Source organism: Rattus norvegicus, chromosome X (assembly GCF_036323735.1).
Source record: "Rattus norvegicus strain BN/NHsdMcwi chromosome X, GRCr8, whole genome shotgun sequence".
In the NCBI taxonomy this organism is placed as follows: domain Eukaryota; kingdom Metazoa; phylum Chordata; class Mammalia; order Rodentia; family Muridae; genus Rattus; species Rattus norvegicus.
This window is the reverse complement of record NC_086039.1, coordinates 102,217,981-102,235,754: the sequence shown is the minus strand read 5'-3', so window position 1 is coordinate 102,235,754 and position 17,774 is coordinate 102,217,981. Positions and strand designations below refer to the sequence as shown.

General features: G+C 46.0%; 2 protein-coding genes across 5 annotated transcripts; one reads left to right on the top strand and one right to left on the bottom strand.

The window, feature by feature from the left end:
- Positions 1-1,737: 1,737 nt before the first annotated feature.
- Armcx3 (armadillo repeat containing, X-linked 3) lies at positions 1,738-5,291 on the bottom strand. The gene is made up of 5 exons (NM_001014273.1): positions 5,208-5,291; positions 4,594-4,672; positions 4,082-4,142; positions 3,699-3,768; positions 1,738-3,407 (listed from the first exon to the last, which is right to left on the bottom strand). Exon 5 carries the CDS (start codon positions 3,258-3,260, stop codon positions 2,121-2,123), a length of 1,140 nt encoding a protein of 379 aa, NP_001014295.1. The 5' UTR covers positions 3,261-3,407; positions 3,699-3,768; positions 4,082-4,142; positions 4,594-4,672; positions 5,208-5,291; the 3' UTR covers positions 1,738-2,120.
- A 592-nt stretch (positions 5,292-5,883) lies between these two features.
- On the top strand, positions 5,884-13,467 carry Armcx6 (armadillo repeat containing, X-linked 6). Of its 4 annotated transcripts, XM_063280152.1 has the most exons (6): positions 5,884-6,969; positions 8,223-8,321; positions 10,210-10,608; positions 10,910-10,978; positions 11,312-11,391; positions 11,727-13,467. In XM_063280152.1, the coding sequence occupies exon 6, from the start codon at positions 11,871-11,873 to the stop codon at positions 12,774-12,776; it is 906 nt and encodes a 301-aa protein (XP_063136222.1). In that variant the 5' UTR covers positions 5,884-6,969; positions 8,223-8,321; positions 10,210-10,608; positions 10,910-10,978; positions 11,312-11,391; positions 11,727-11,870; the 3' UTR covers positions 12,777-13,467. The 4 variants fall into 4 exon arrangements, with proteins under 4 accessions (XP_063136222.1, XP_063136221.1, NP_001007758.1 ...); XM_063280151.1 differs by lacking the exons at positions 5,884-6,969; positions 8,223-8,321 and adding an exon at positions 10,754-10,788 and having other exon boundaries at positions 8,525-10,608; NM_001007757.2 differs by lacking the exons at positions 5,884-6,969; positions 8,223-8,321 and having other exon boundaries at positions 10,519-10,608.
- Positions 13,468-17,774: the final 4,307 nt, after the last annotated feature.

Sequence of the window (17,774 nt, the reverse complement as noted above, 5' to 3'; positions counted from 1 at the left end):
ACCATAGCAATTCTTTTTATCTTATTTAGTAGGGACAAGAAAAACAAATCTCATATCATGTCCTATCATCTTGTCCTTTATCGTGCTATCAAATGAGTTCCTATGCATGAATAACTTAGTAGGGTTACCATCCAACTTGAAGACAACCAGTCCCTAGTCTTACTCGAGACATCAGAGTACATATGTGAAAACCTGGAGCCCAACCTAGATCGTAACTAGACAGAGGGCCGCAACATTTCCTGGTTTCACATGAAAAGCGGGATGACATCCTCACACCAATAAGAAAAATGCTGCAAAGGCCTTACAGATCATGAGCAGGGTAAGAGCTTTTTTATCCTGGAACACCTGAGAAAGTATTTCCACAGTTTACTTGCAGAAATAACAGAACTCTACACAGTAATCACTTAATAAATGTTAACCTTTATTATTATTATTATTATTATTATTATTATTATTATTATTATTTATTAAATGACACTGAAACATAGCAGAATGCCCCAGCAAAACAAAAGTCAAACAAAACCCATCAAAACTACATTCTGGGTACTTAAAGGTATTCACATTTCTTAAGTAACTGCTGTTATATGCTAGAATAATGTAGATACTTTGCACAAATTCTCTCATTTAAATCTCACAATCAGCCTTGTCAGCACCATCCTCTATCACTCTGAAGAGGAAACTTCAAACCACCTTATTTTGGGCCTGTTTTCCACTCAGTATGCATCCAAATGAATCACCTGATGCCTTCCACTCCTTCCCTTTCTCCTAACCTTTCCTAAAAAAATCAACATTAACTTGGATAAACAAGAAGACATAGATGAGTAGTAAGTACAAAAAGTAAGTATCACTCATTAGCTTTCCTCCAAATATAACTCTTAGTGCTTCCTGGGTATACAGAATATCCTCTATAGATTTTAGTGTCTTTTAAAACCTGATTTAATGCCCCCAAGTAATCATATTCTGAATACTGCCATCTAACTTACCTTGCTCACTTAACAATGTGTGATAAGTGTCTTTTTTCTAGCAATACTGAGTTCCATCAGCACATTTTTCACACAGTGTGAGCATTCTTTATTTAGTCAATTCAGTGTGTCAGACACTGAAGTCGTTCGCCATGTTTCGACCTTAAGACAGTGCTGACAAGATCAGCCTCGCACCTAACACTCTTTGCCCAATTATTCAGTTATCCCCTTAGGACAAAAGGCTTCCATATTTTAAGACCTCATGATGTATTGCCAAATGCCCACCACCAGAGTTGGAAAGGATCCATTTTTGCTACTCTCCTCGATGACACATTGTGTGGGGAGGACCTTTTTATTGACCCCAGTTCTTTTCTAGTTAAAAATACATTCAAGAAGCCTTCTGCAATGTGCTTCACACAGTTTCTAGATTTATTTAATGCTATTCTCCACACTCTAAGGCTGCTGTTTGGACTCCCATGAAGTTCCCTAACGTAAGGCCTTTCTCACATCATTTCCCCTTGACTCTGGTCTTACGGAATGAAACTAATTTCTGTACCCATTCAGGTCTCTCTTTCAATGGCTCTGTCCTCCCTGAAGCTTTAACCCAACGCATGTAGCCAGCCACTAAAGGTCCTGTTTCCTCCTTGTTCTGAAGGCACACATCTGACAGAATGTATGCTCCAAATAATCTTGAGGTTTTGTGGGGTTTGGGGGGTGTGTTTTTTATTTGTATGTTTCTTGTCTCTACAACTAGATTATAAACCAAAAGACAGGATAATTTCTTTCTTCTTCTGTTGTTTCTTTCCAGCATTAACATAAAACTTTATTGAAGATGCACAAACAAAATCAATGCAAAGGACAAAAGGGAGCCTACTTCGGGTGAATTGGTTCACTGTCACTTACGGGGAGGGAACAGTAAAAATGTTTCAATGTGGGCAGCAAGATAAAATGCAACACGTTTCAGGACAAGTAGTGAAATACATTCATTCAACTCAAACCTGAAAACAAACTTGGCTAAATATCAATCAACATTGATGATACAGTATGATATTCATCATTCAAAATTGGCAGCTGAAAGGGTTCCTTTGCCATATAAACAAAGTGGAGATAAAGAATAGTTTACAAGGTGTGTTGCTGCTATGCTACAAAGCCACCAAGTTATTCCTGGCTCTTTGGGAACATCCGCTCAGTCAGTTTGGTCACAAACTTTCCAACCTTGACTCTCACCTGGAAATCATGGTGGCTTTCAATTCCCAGGACTTTATCAGCACACACTTGAAATTCTTTTAAAAAGAAAAAAAGGGAACCCTCACTAAAGTGATTCTGAGCAGGCTCGTTTTCTTCCCATTTGAAATTGTCATTGATATTCTCAAAAATGCTCAGGAGTTTAAGAATAACCTCTTTGTACTCCTTCTTATTAAAGAGGGAGCCCAGTGAAGACGGCACATGAGCCCCGAGCAGTTCTCTAGTCATGGCTGGATTTTCAGCCAGATTCAAAAGGAGTTTCAGAACCTGAAGTTTGGTTTCTTCATTCCCTGCTGAAAATAAACGAAAAAAGTCTGAAATGGAATTAGCAAGGATGTGCTGATACTCGTTAGTAACAGTCATATTTGTAAGCAGTCTGAGTCCAGCCAGCTGCACAGACGAGTTCAATCGGGAGGTGACTGTGTCATCGCACACTTGATTCATGTATATCTTAAGCCTGCGCTGATTTTCAGCATTCACACTCAAGTTATTTAGGACAATTAAAGCCTTTTCCTTCACAATGGGATCTCGAGTATTGAGAATCTTTGCAACAATTGGGAGACCACCCAAATCGCGAATAATATCTCTATTAAATGCGTAAGCGGCATTATTACCCAGAGCAATTAAAGCTGCCTCAAGAATGTAAGGCTTTTCAGACATCTCAACCAAACAAAGTACTTTTTGTAACTCTTGAGGAGACAAAACAGTATCGTCTGAATTAGGAGAAGCCCTTTTCTGAACAGCTCTCCGAGCCCTGGTAGCCCTGGCTCTTGCCCTGGCTCTAGCTCTGGTCCCTGCTTCAGTGCCAATCCGGGCCCAAGGTGGGTACCAAACTATACTCTTGCTCTCATTACTGTCATCATCATCATCAGACCAGTCATTATACCTGGCCCCAGAACAGTCCCCAGCATCCTCCACATCACCGGGGCCACCCTCGGCCATTTTCTCCTTGTTCTGCTTTCTTCCTCGGGTCAATCTGTAAATGCAATAGCAGGCTCCAGCCCCAATCACCAGGCCTGCAGTCACCCAGCCTACTTTCCTGGCGTAGCCCATGCAATCGTCCCTGGCAACGGCAGGGACCAAGAAATAGAGTAGTCACTCAAGATAGGGGAAGAGGGCTTCGGGCCTGAGTGCAGGCCTGTGGAGAGTAATGTTCTTCAAGTCACTTCAAGGCCACAGTAATTGGTTTCAGAGGTAAACCTAGAAATGGAAGAGAAGAAGGTTTGGCTTTTTCTTTGTGCTGCTCCATGCAGACAATTGCTAAGTGGGGCAATAAAGTAGTAATCGAATGCTGGATAGGGAATATAGGTTGTTGACAAAAACCTCTAAGTCCCTCATTTTACTCTCCCCCCCTACATTCCTCTCCCCCCTCCCCACCCCCAGTTCACTCTTGCCCCTAAGCATAAAGGCAATGGCGTCCACAAGTATTTCTGGGCTCCCACTGTCACATGCTCCCGTGATACCCCATAGGATAAGCACTCTTGCACTGACCTCCTTAAAGCAGCGGCTTGCCCCTTCTTCCTTTCCTGTGACTTATGCCACACCCAGCAATCTTTCTGATCTGCAGAGATACCAGCAGCAGTGAAGAAAAACAAACAAACAAAAAAAAAACAAAAAACAAAAAAAAAAAAAACGAGGCTTTGACGCATCCAGTGTATATTTGATGCTTTCCTAATTTACCATCCAGGTTGTCAGATTTTGGTTAAACCTCACTGTGCCATCCAAAACACAAACATGCTATGCCCCCTCCCTAGTCTGAAATGGGTGGACGCAAGGACGCAAGGAAACAAAGTAGGATTGAGTGAGCCTGGCCAAACCCAAGCTGATTTCTAACCCCTCCCCCATTCCAGGCTGCCCCCCACGCCCACACCGACCTCCACTGCGCCGGGGAAAGTTCCTCCCTTGCTTCAAGCAGTGCCACCTGCTACAGCAGACCTGCAGGGTGACAGATGGAAAACAAGGGCACTAAGTGCTGTTGAGAGAGAAGGATTATGAAGAAACTATCTGATAGGTTTTCCTTCTGTCACCCTGCCCCCCGCCCCCACCCCCAGGAGCACACTCATACACCCAGAGACAGAGAGAGACAGGGAGCAGGGAGGGAGGCAGGCAGGGAGGGAGGGAGGGAGGGAGGGAGGGAGAGGGAGAGGGAGAGGGAGAGGGAGAGGGAGAGGGAGAGGGAGAGGGAGAGGGAGAGGGAGAGGGAGAGGGAGAGAGAGAGAGAGAGAGAGAGAGAGAGAGAGAGAGAGAGAGAGAGAGAACGCCATTTCTCCACAGTTCGGGGAGTGTGAGAAACACATTTAGACTCAAGTCTAAACCTAGATTACCTTTTCTGGTATTCCCCCCTTTTCTAGCCCCCGCTGCTCCTAGGGTCCCCAGATGGTCTTACCCTCAACTCGACCTTCACCGATCTGGTTAATTTCCTTCCTCTTCTCTTGCCTGGCGTTGTACCGCAACCTACGGAAAGACTGGCCACCCGGGAGAGGCTTGGACCCACTAGCCACAGAGCCATGGTAAGGAAGACACAGCCACAGGCAGAAAGACGGGAAACAGCCGCTACTGAGTGCTTAGTGGACGGACCAGTCCCCAGAGAACGAAACTCTTTCCTAATTCGGAGGCCTGGTTGTTAAAGCTTTCCCGCCCGAGAGCTAGGTCAGGGTTCGGCTGACACATCACATTGTACCCCACCATGCAGGACCCCATGTCCAGTTTTCCCCCTCTGGCACAGTCCTGACGGACCAGGGGCCAACACCCAGGCCACAGCTCCCTTTCCGGATTGCCGGCCTCAGCTCACAGCAGATTCCCATCTCTGGATTTCTGGATGCCTGCCCTAACACCCCTCTACTCACTGTTTTGCAGCATCGAAATGGGCTGCAGGCGGGACGTATATCTTGGAAAGAGGGCAGCAAGTGAGAGAGACGACGGCGGCGGCTCCGGACCTGCGACGGCCTCCGCCCTCTACCCTCCACCACCCCCACTTTATGGAATATCCCAGGCACTGACCTGCAGGGATCCGGGACAATTCCTTTTCCGCCTCCTTCTTTCCTCGGCCGCAGGCCCGCCCGCCCTCAGGGTAATAGGGAGCTGGTACTCAGACGGGAACAACGACCTGGACAAGAAGGACTTCTGCACACGTCAGCTCTTGGTCACGTGAGAGCGACGTAATCCACCAACTCGGATCCCCACTTTCCCCTCCCACCAGCAGTGCGGCAGAAGAGGACCCGCCCCCCTCTTTTCCCTCCCCCATACTAGGCCTTGTTACTCTTTCTTCTTTGCGGTTAATTCCATCTTCCTCTAGTCGTGCTTCCCTTCCTCCAATTACCAAAACAGGACAGCATCCTCCCCTGGGGCTATGGGTCACTTGTACTTTTTTTTAATTGACTCCTTCTTCCCTAGACTCTTGGGATAGCAGCTTCTCCCTCTACCTCCCCTCCTCCCAGCTATGAATTTCTACCATTCCCTCTGAAATATAGTCCTAAACCTGAAATGAGTAAGTCAGCACAAAAGTAAACCTGGAAGGAGAGTGTATCGTTTTTCTTTTGTAATACTTTTGTTGTCGTTGTTGTTATTTTTGCCTTGGCTTACCCTACTCACAGCTTGCATTTCTGAAGAAGACAATACAATAACGATATTTCCATCCGGGGAAATATCTCTAAAAAGTCCCACGTTTCTCACTTGTTGGAAAGTGTTATCCACTTTCCTTATAGGAATGTTAATGTCTTCTGGGGCCTATCCCATAACACCGCTGAATGAACATAGCACCTCCTGAATGAACTAATCAGCCAGCCAAGAGTATGTAACCCTTCTGACTAAGCCACAAGCACTGAAAGGCACAAGTTAACCAGGAGAAGACTTGGGCTTTCCAAAGCCAATAACAGAAAAGATTCAGGGGTACACATGCTGATACACGAGTGATATGCCAAGACCAGTATGAAAAATACTGGGGTACAGATAGAGACCAGCATCTGCAAGTGAAATAGTATTACAGGGGTGCAAAGACCAAGGCAAACCTGACTGAACTTGGCATCTAGCAATTAGTTGGAAACCATCTCACCCATTACCTTGATGAGCACAAGAATTCACTTGCAATTCTAACTTTCGAAAATAGAAAAAGGAATAAAGTAACTACATTCTCTCCGTGTTTAAGTTAGCCGCCTTTGCTTTCCGACACTGGCATAAGGTTAACTTAACACATAGTACAAGAACAAATAACGTAATACAAAGTGTAAAGCAGCTTTCCAAAACGTGAGCTCTTCGGTGAGAAATTTCCTCTCAGTTTCGATCAAGGTTGGTATCCGAGTGGAACTTTCAAAATCCCAGGAAAAACATGGGAGCACATCAATAGTTCCGAGAGTCGAGGAGTTAGCTAATCTCCAGGAAATTTTATGTCAGTATAGCTTCTAAAAAGCAGAATTGAAACATGATTTTGAACTTAGTAAAATAAATGGAACCGAATCGACTATCTGTCTCTGTATTTCCAGAACAGGTACAACAAATACTTATTCACAATCAACATAGGGCATGAGAGGAAAGAGGTGATAGTTCTGACCCAAGCACTGGCTAGAAGAGAGGAGATTCTGGCTAAGAACATTTCATCCTTAGCAAATTCATCCCTGTAATGTATGAGAACACTTCAGACTTCCTCAGCTAAAAGTCACTTCTTAAGATAAACTAATGTCTTTGTTCTGAGTCTAGGTTCATGAAGCAATCTTTGGAAGTTGTGACTTCCCAAGCAGTGGCTGGTCTGCAAGAAGAGAATGGACAGGTAAGACAGGCAAAAACCCCTTCTACTCCGTGACACTTGTATTTCTCAAGGAAAGTTATTCAGTTGTTACTCCTGTTGAAACATAACATTCACTGTAGCCTATTTCACAGGGAGAGATTACAAAGACTAGTGAATTTGAACATTCGGATCTTGATTTATATGTGTGTCTTGGAGTGAGAGTCTGTCATTGACAGAGCATCTGCTCCTGGTTTATAGACAAAATATGGGGTAGACAGTGCAGCACTCAAGACAACACCCTGAACTACATATGCAACCCTGTGGAATCCTGTCAGGGAAGCCAGGGAGCCTTGGTTCAAAGAGCAATTCTAGGCATTACCATTTTATACTGTACCTTTCCAATGATCAAGTGATGTAGAAATTACAACTAAGGCATGTAGTGGTAGGCATCTCAGTGACAGTTAAACAAAGGTTTATTATACAAAATAACTAAAGGACATTCTATGGAAGGACTGGAAATATGGCTAAGTGGTTAAGAGCATTTGTTGCTCTTGCGGAGGACCCAAGTCCACTTTCTAGCACCCACGTGGGAGTGGCTCGCAGTTCCTTATACCATCAGTTCCAGGGATCTGACCCCTCTTCTTCTTACGTCCACTGCATAAGGTACCATAGAAAACTAGGAACCTACAAGTACACATAAATAAAAACTAGAGTAAAAAAATTCAAAGTAAACCACCATTGCAAACAATTTGCATTTCATGCTAAAGAAAGGCAGTGCATTTCACATCTAACATGCTCTGCGTTTCCCTAGCAGAAACATGGGTACTTTGCTCAAAACACATCAAACAGAAGCTCTCTTGCTAAAATTTCAATCTGGAAATTAAAAAATAAAAAGCAAACTTGAAAATGGGCGTGAAACATTCTCTTTCAGTCTTTCCTATCTAGACCCCTGAAAACTGAACTTACTCTTTAGCATTTGTTCTCTGTCTTAACCAGACGTGGATAAGCTGCTTGCACTAAGACAACCTTAGCTGAGATACAACACCACATCAAGTAACACAACAGCAAAAGTACACTAGCTTTTCTAATGCCAACTTCCACTTTTGTCTCCGTCCATAATGCATAGTGTTACTAACTGTTGGTCCATTTTTATTTTCGGGTACTTTACAAATCATGTGTGATGTGTGGACAGCAAAAGGTTTCCTCGGGAAGTAACTTAACTGGCTTTACTCTGAAAATATTACACAAATTTGTATGGGGACTTGCTTAAGCATTTTCCTTTCTTCACCTTTAAGATGGTGTGTCAGAAGTCTAATACGCCCTGTTAAAAGGATCTGTGAGTACCTGCAATGGAGAGCAAAGTGGCTTTTGCATCATAGCTCCTGTGTTTGTTGGTAAGAACTATGAATTAAAGTGACAAAGACATAAAATAGCTGAGAAGGTTCATGCTCCTGGGTTTAAGAAACTTTAGACAGGGAGTGGATTAAAATTAGAAAGCCCTGATAAAGTGAGAGAATGGTGGTCTGTTTATTCTGTGTTGTACACTGAAATGACTGAATGATATGCCAAAGGGGAGAGAGATTTTGTAGCAAGGAGGAGAGGTAGACGTGAAGCTTTTGTCCTTGAAACTTGACAAAATGTTGTGGAAATGAATTCCCATTGAGAATCACCTGCTTTTACCAAGCTCTAGTCCTTTGCTCTTCATCATGACTATATTCCAAAGAAGAGTGTCTGTGTAAGTTCATAGCCTCCAAAAGCTGAAAGCACGGCTGAATCTGAGTATTCTGTTCTTCCGTTTTCAAGGACAGAATTCAGTCACCTGAGAAAGCTAAATAATCCTTAAAAGGCAGCGTAAAAGCATGGTGGCCAAAACAAAGCAAGTAGAGGTGATGGTAGAGAAAATGGGATATATGTTGATATATGAGTGCAGTGGTTAGGAATACTGGAGAGCAATGATAGGTTCTCAGTTTCTGATATTTGCCAACAAGGCATTATGGACTCCCTGGCTCATCTTCTGCAAGGGCCTCCTCCACACAGAGGCCCTTCACAGGGAAGGCTTCTGCTGCCGTGTCAAATTTCAACATTCTAAGAAAGAGGCAGCCTGGGGTCTATATTTAGAGTATGACTCCCAGCAGTGAGCAGGTGGTGCCTGGGGACTTACTCCTGCCTATTTTGTTCCTGAGTTCTGAGGGGTTTGTAAAGGGGGTACAATGAAGTTATGAAAAGGGTCTTTTTCTCTTAGGGACTGACTACTTGGAATCCTATATTTTGTTCTTCCAGCTATGAGAGGGAAAAGGAACTGTTGTCACCAGTGTTCTTAGAATCTAGTCATCCAAAGTCCCTCATTCCCACTGTCAGTAGAAAATGCTGAAGACTCAGCCTTCGTGTGGTGACACAGTACATAAATGGCAGAACTGAGGAGACTTCACTAGTCTTATGGTGCTACGGAACTTCCACCTATCAGCTGTACTCTCATCAGTGGGATGACAGAGAGTTCTCTAATTATTAGGGTTCAGGATGGCTTATCGGCTGCCTCATAGAATTCCAGAATGGAATTTAAATCCCTTTGAATGAAAAGCAGGCAATCTGTGACGTTCCTAATTTGTAAAATCTAAAACTTAAGTTGATGGCTCCATAAAATCTATCTTTGAGGTACATCTGAAAGTCATTATTGAACCTTGTACCAGAACCTGTGAATTCACTCTGGCTAAAGAAAAGGGCAAAGAGATATCAAGTGTTCTGAAATTGATCTGTAAATTTTATCCCCAACAAAATCCAGTTAACACACACACACACACACACACACACACACACACACACACACACACAAACACACACAAAGAAAGGGGCAAATAAATGGCTTGCTTATTTAAAATGATCAAAAATGTTCAATACTGACCCCATTACAGATCTATTTATGTTTCATCAATCATATTGAAAGGATGCTGGTTTTGTTTGTGAGGATATGTTTCAAAACTGTAAGATGTTATTTTAAAGTTGTTATTTAGAAGAAAATATTTTCAGCATTGGACAAATTAACTTTGCCAAATCAATGGAGTCTTCCTAGTAACTGGAAAAATCTTAATTATATTCTTAAACATAATTTTTAAAATATTGGAATTTGTTTATATATTCAAGTGGAAATACCTTTATTTTGATTTATGGTTATAAAATAATAGTCTATCACATAGAAAAGATGAAATAAAATATAATGGATTAAGAGTGTTAATACAAATTTCTCTTCTCTCTGTGTTTCCTTTTCTGACCCCAATTTTGCTGCAGAGACTGAAAATAGAGAGGGATGGACATTAAAGAAAGGGATGCAGGAGTTTGAACACCAACGAATAGATAAGACATTTCCCCCGAGAAGAAAGAGTAAAAGCACAATAATTTGGGAAAGCCAAACTCGAACATTATAGAGAAACCGTAACTTCTGGTTTCTGGTATTGTTACAGAGAAAAAGACTAACAGGGCCCCAAGTACTGGGGGAGGTACGGAGTGGCTCTTGCCGCACTGCTTGTGGGAGTGGAAATTGGGGGCTAGAGCTCACTGGTGACGTGGCTGTCACGTGACCAAGAGCCGCCTAGAGCCGAAGTCCTGTTAGTCGCCTCTGACTGGGTACCAACCCCCTATTACTCTGCAGGCGCGTGAAGGAGAAGGAAACTCGCTGGGACCGTGCAGGTCGGTGGAAGCTGCTTGGAAGGCAATGGGGGTGGGAGAGGGCCAAGAGCACCTCGTGTCCAAGTTTGGCTAATATGGGCTATGTGCCTTTCTCACCTACTTTTTAAATTACCTATCCCCGGACCTGCATCCCACCCTCTTTTAGTAAGGAAGAAGTGGCAGGCTTCAGGATGCGGTGAGGTGGGTGAACGGCGATTGCATAAAATCCAAGCAAAGAAAGGACCCACGATCCAGGCACCACGTCTGGGGTGCTGGTCAGTTCACCAAGCACTCCGTGCCCTCGGTCCCCTGTCTGTTATAGGTCTGCGCTGGAGCCTAGGCTAGAGAAGAAGCAAACCGCCTTGGTTGGAACCTTGCTGCAGGTTTGAAGGTGGGATTCATCTCGAACCTAATGGTAGGAGATGAGGGGGGCTGGGATCTTTGCGGGTCAGGTCCGAGTCGCCCCCTCCTGGCCCCTTCTTTCTCCACACCCCCTCCCATTTCGGTGCAGGGAAAGGGGTGTGGCGGCCTTTGCTGGGGAAATGGCGGACGAGGAGGGGGCGGGGAGGCCCTCGTTAGCAAACTCCGGAGGGTGTGAGAAATAATTTTTTACTCAAAAACCCCAAATCCAGAAAAGCACCAATCGGTGTGGTTATATCTGTCCAACTACACTTTCAGTTCTCCATTGCTGTCTCACATCGCTTTCCGATTGTCCTTCTGGTAGGCTCAGCCCACCTATCTCCGTGGAGGGAATACAGCAGAAGACACGAGAAGAAAAAAGGAACCCACTTGGTTTTTGTAGAGGTTAGTTAGAAAACATGCAGTCTATGGGGGTGGGGTGGGAGGAGGGGTAGGGAAAAGAGGCAGGTGGTGAAGAAGCCTATGTGTAGGGCTAGCTTGTGCCTTTCACCTGCCTGCCTATCAAGTAAGAGCCTCATCTACTGTCTGTCTCTGAGAATCCTGGACGCAGAAAAGTAGATCCTGAGGGTAGACATGGCAAGGCAGAAAAAAAAACCAATGAGATCATTCCCTAATAATCCAACTTTCTCAGTAAGAATTTGAACGCTTACCTATCTGGGCAGGTACGAACTCAGTCACAGCTCACTTTAGAGCCCTAAAGCTGTTTCTCTCACTTTTAGATTCACCACAAGAATCACAGAAGCCTAGGAGAGGCTGAAGATTCCGAGTGTGCACCATTATTCACACATCCCTTGAAAGTTCTCTTCAATCAGGTGAAGAAAGACCCTCTTCTTTCTGGCCAGAAGGCTCATACAGCTACAAGCATGGGTCGGGCCCGGGAAATGGGGTGGATGGCAGCTGGACTAATGATTGGGGCTGGCGCCTGTTACTGCATGTACAAACTGACCATGGGAAGAGATGAGGGGAACGAGTTGGAGAATGAGGAGGAAGATGAATGGGACGATGAGCAGGATCTGGATGAAGAGGAGGCAGACATATGGTTTGATTTCACAGCAATGGCTCGACCCTGGAGTGAGGATGGGGAATGGGATGAGCCCGGGGCCCCAGGTGGGACAGAGGACAGACGGTCAGGTGGTGGAAAGGCAAACAGAGCCCACCCAACCAAGCAGCGGCCATTCCCTTATGAACATAAAAACATATGGGGTGTACAAAGCTTTCAGACCTTCCCTTGTGCTCTTAACCTGACCAAGTGTGCTTTCAGTCAAGGAAAGAAAATGTTCACGGAGTCCACAATTGCTGGCTTTTCCCTTACCCACAATGTCAGTAGGCATTTGTCCAGCCTGTCAGTGGTTGGAAGCAGGAGTCCCACCCCCCAGCCCACTGTGAGGGAGAAGGCTCTGGATGTCCCTGAACACCCAAACAGCAGCATTGAAAATCAGGACCAGATTAAGATGTACATCGATGAAGTGTGTAGAGACGCGGTGTTCTGTTGCTGCAAGTCTTTTCTGCAGCAGGCAGGATTAGGTCTGCTAATAAGCATGACAGTCATTAATAACATGCTTGCCAAGTCCCTTTCAGACCCGAAGTTCCCTTTGCTATCCGAGGGGAGTGGATGTGCAAAGGTTCAGGGTCTGGAAGCACAGATGAGTTTGCCTGAAAAGCCAGTGCTGGCGGAGGAAGTACTGGCTGCCCAAATGCTCTTCTCATTCATGTGCCTCTTTACCAGAAGTGGGAGCAGAGAGATGCTTGTGGAAGCCATCTCCCCTTAAGTGGCTGTCTCTGGAAGAATGAGACTGAAGTCACCCAGAGCCCGAGCACTTTACTGAGGGCAAAGAGGCTGCAGTGGGTGCTCCCAAGGATGCGGTCTTAGCCAGTCAGCTCCTCCTTGGGTGAGAGTCCCTTCCAGCCTCTAAATAGAGGGCTACACTCTCACTGGCCAGGCAGGGCTCCCCCAGAGCTGTGGGCACCTTCTGGGTTTTGTAGTCTGCGAGTAAAGTGCACTGTAAATTGCTTCCTTGCAGTCTTCTCCATGCAGTAAAGGGTAGGGGATCCCCGTGGCCCCTAGCTGTGGAGAACTAGCCTCAAATCACAGCGTCTAGATAAAGGGTAAGGGGATCCCTGCAGTCACCGGCTGGCTGTGGATAACTTACATGGAATCACAGCATCAGAGTGAGTGTTGTTGCCCATGGTGATCTCCCTGTGTAAGCTGGACCACTTAACAGAAATCGCACCCATATGGGAGCTTGAGCCCAACTCCCTTCTGCAGCTGCTTAGGTTGAAGTCTTTCCTCCTTCCTCCTTCCTCCTGCCTACACTGGCTGGTGGATGGCTAGCATGTTTACCAAGAAATGCACTCCCTTCCTGTCCATTGTAGTGCCTGACCCTCTTACTCCCCGGTCCTGACACCCTCAGTGCGTATCCTCAATAAACTGTGTGCTTTGATTGGCAAGAAAATTAAAAAGGGGCACTGGCCTCCTCTTTGAGTTTGCGGCCTGCACAAACATGGAGACAAAATGCACCACAGACTCCAGCTGCCTGGGCCCCCTGCTCCCTGAGGACAGGGCTCCTGCTCCCTGAGGACAGAGCCCCTGCTTCCTGAGGACAGGGCTCCTGCTCCCTGACAGGTTCCTGCTCCCTGAAGACAGAGTCCTTGCTCCCTGAGGACAGAGTACCTCCTCCCTGAGGAAAGGGTTCCTGCTTCCTGAGGACAGGGCTCCTGCTCCCTGAGGACAGAGCCCCTGCTCCCTGAACACAGGGCCCCTGCTTCCTGAGGACAGGGCCCCTGCTCCCTGAAGACAGAGCCCCTGCTCCCCGACAGGTTCCTGCTCCCTGAAGACAGAGTCCGTGCTCCCTGAGGACAGAGTCCCTCCTCCCTGAGGACAGGGCTCCTGCTCCCTGAGGACAGGGCTCCTGCTCCCTGAGGACAGGGCTCCTGCTCCCTGACAGGTACACTCAGCAGTGCTCAAAGGAGGCAGGGGCAGAAGGGCCCTGCTGTGCTTAGGAGGAGTATGTTTCAAGAGAGGGATTCAGGGGAGGGGTGAGGGCAGGGGTACAATGAACTGCGTGTACAGAACAAGAGAGGACAACGCCCTTGAAGCAGGCACTACAAGCCCCTGAGCACAGGAAACCCGTAAAGAAGAGGTCTTCTTGAATGGCCTCCTTGGACTGAAGGCCCGAGTCCATCTGTGTACCCTGCAGTGGCTCTGTCACCCATCTGTGCCCATCTCATGAAGGGTACCCCTAGGAAGATTACCCCTTAGCTGACTCTGGCTTCCTTTCCTTCTCCTTGTTCCCCTCTGATGCTGTCAAAACTACTTCCTGCGCCCTTCCTTCCTCAGGACCCCAAGCACTGCTTGCTGGCAGGGCGAGAGAGTTGGCAGCTGTTCTACTTTTGGGGAACCTCCTTTTTTCCCTAGCCCTTGCTAGGGGTGGAGCATCCAGGAACTCCCCACAAAGATAGTGGGCAGGATGCTGTCACTGCTGGTCACGACCTGCTGCAGAGATCCATGCTCTGTCTCTGAGATCCACACACCCACTCGTGCAAGGGAGAGATGGGCCCTATGTATTGAGCCATGCATGCAGGCCTGCCCAACTCATTCTCCCTCACACAGTCCTTCCCCTTTCCAGACCTCTCCCCTCTCCCCTTCGCTCCTGCCTCACCAAGGCTTGCTGCCCTGCCTGCTTCCCATGGGCCAGGCAGCAGATGCCTTCCCAGAGCCATGGCAAAGCAGGAGACACACCTGCTACCCTTGTGAGGGGCAGCAGCAGCAGCAGCAGCAGCAGCAGCAGCAGCAGCAGAGCAGGTGTCATGCCTTGCTCGGTGACCCTGGGGTGCAGTCCTGAGTCACTGTGTCCTGTGTGCTAGGGCTCTGTGTGCACGGTGAGCTTGTGCTGTTTTCTGCCTCCTCTCCTCCATATGTCTCTCCATAGCTTTCAGTTCTGCCTCCACACACCATTTGAGGTCCAAGCCCCTGCTTGTACCCTGTTCTTGATACCATTCTATGGCGACCAGTAAGCTGATGTGCCTGCCATGCCCCCTTGATCGACTCTCAGAAATTGTCAAACCAGGAGTGGACACTCCCCAGCCAAGTTCCTGGAAACTGGATGAGACCAGTGTCCTGTGATTATTGCCACAACACACAGCCATTAGGGGGGAGGGGTGTTATGCCTCAGGCTGCTTTGGCTAGCTGAGGGAACCAATCTTATTTCCAATAGCTGCTGGGGGAGCCCCCACCCCCACTTTGGGCCTATCGATCCATCATTTTTCTGGGTGATGTTCATTCAAGGAGGATTTTGTGTATACACAGTGTATCCTATTGTCCTGGTCCAGTCTGCCTTGCCAGTAATGTCTTCAGTGACAGCTCACTGCTAGGCCTCTAACCTCAGCTCATTGGTAAGACAGAGGCTGCTGTCTTTGCTTAAGCTTCTGTCCCATATTAGCATGTTCCTCCCTATTCCTTTGCACATCACAGCACTCCAAGTTCCGGATCTCATGCTGTGGTCCAGCATCTCCCAGGCACTTGAGGCTGGAGGATTGCAGATGCCTACTAACTCTAAGAGGGCCTCAGTGGCTTCTAGCACAGCTTCAGAGCAGCTGTGCCCCAGGAAAGCCACCTGGTTCCAAAGCATCTCCACTACGTGGTCCTGGTCCATGTCGCCACCTCCTGTTCATTTACTGGAAGTGCTCTATGAGGAACAGCTTGGATGGGTATGCAGAGCTTTCTTGTCTGCTCACTCACACCCTGACTTGTGGGGGATACCAATTTCAAATGCTGCTTCCAATCCAGGGGGCATAAGAAATGAGGCATGGAACAAGACCACTGAGATGCCCATCGTGTTGGTACAAGGTCAATATAGCTCAGGATCACATGTACCTGTCTGCTGCTGGGCTTTCCCATCACAGTGAACTTGGTCCTGCTGTCCTTGCCACTCCAGGTCTATAGAGCTGTTGGCCTGAGCTGTCTCCTCTGTCATTGTGAGCCTGCTGCAGACTCCTTTCCGGTTTCTGAAAGAGCCCTGGATTTGCTGCTTCTTCTCCTGAGTACCTTTGTGTGTGGTGCCAGAAGGCACTGTTTCTGGAGCCCTCCTCTGCCACCTGTTGTCTCTGGGAAGAGTGTGATTTGAGGCCTCTCCACTCCATTTCCTGGAAAAGCAAGCAGGATTGCAGACATGCAGTTGCCACAGAGATAAAACATTTGCGGGAGGGGGAGATGGACAAATATGGGTTTTGTTAGGACCTTCCATAAAAATTACTTCCCTTGCAGGAAAAAAGGGACAAGTACAATTAATTATGTCTTTTTTTTCTCTGTGTTGATATATTCTTTAATGTGTCCTCTAAAACTATCTTACTTTGGCTTGTATACACACCCTCTTTCTATTGTTCATGATGGGAACAAACTAGAAATGGCCAAATATTTCAACAGCCATTTGGCTACTCTCGAAGGGGCTAGAAGGGGTAGCAATGGTTCATTTGGTGCAGTTATTCTGAAAGTACTTTTTCCTGAGGAGCACACAACTCTCACTAAAGTCTCCTTCATTTTACTTCGTGTATTCTCTCCACCAAACTTCTCTGGCAGTAGAGTAACCTAAACTAGTTCCTCTGGTTTATTGAATGATCTTTTTTAAAAAAACCACTAACAAAGTCTTAATTAGTATAGCCATCAATATCTGTTTGGGGAGGGGTCACTGCTAATGACAGAATAGCATCACTACCTCTGAGCATTCCACACAGCCATGTCACATCATCTTCCTTAGAAGAAATATTTTGTTTCACCAAGACTAACTGTCAAAATGTAACTTCATATCCAGAACATTATCCAGGTCCTCAATTTGGACAGTGGACGAGGTTGGCAACTTCCTTATCTGTGAGTGGGAATAACGAGGCAAGGGAGGGTGGCAAAGGCACTTACCAGCCTTGTCTCCAAGCGTGAGCTGTCTGTCCCCATGTTGGACTAAGTTTTGCAGCTTGTATCTCCAGCCATAGAAAAATTTAACCATGATGCTCTTGAATTTTCAGGAACATACATGGGCATATCTGATACCTACATCTGCTAAGGTGTCCACTTAGGAATTCATCTGAAGGCAGGAGAGAGCCATGGGACTAGTTGATTTTCCTTTTGTCCCCTCTCTCCTGTCCATAAAGTTCCTCTCATAGAAACTTCCTTTTGCTGAATTCTTACTCTATGATTTGAAGGAAATAAAGGTCCGTAATAAGAGAATTTCAAGGCAAGTTTCTGATATGGTAGGTTTTATAATTTAGGAAAACTCCCATTTGATAGCTTAGGGATTTTCAAAGTTACTATTGAGGCCTCAAAAATGCTGACTGATATATACAGGCAATCATTTGCTTCTCCTTATGTAAGATTGTTATTTTAATTAGTTACCTTTGGTGATGAATATTGAGGTGGAAGGATATTGCCCTATAAGTTTATCTCAGTCTTCAGAGGATCAGAACAAAGGGAAATGTATGTGGAATGACAAAATTACAAAATATGTATCAGACATTTCACATAACATGATATGAACAAGGCTGGGCAGCAACAGATCACAGTTTCTTCCATCACATTTTAAATTCAAATGTGGTTTTTGTTTAAATAGGCAATGTATTTGTTACCCACATTAGGGTCAGAGCCTCTACCCTGGCAGCCTTTACAAGCTAGGCATGCCCATCCATCCTAAATAAGCCAATTAAAAGAGCCCAATTAATAATGAAAAGCAAAACCAGAAATTAATGGAAAGCAGAAACACACATGGGCACATTGGGAAGAG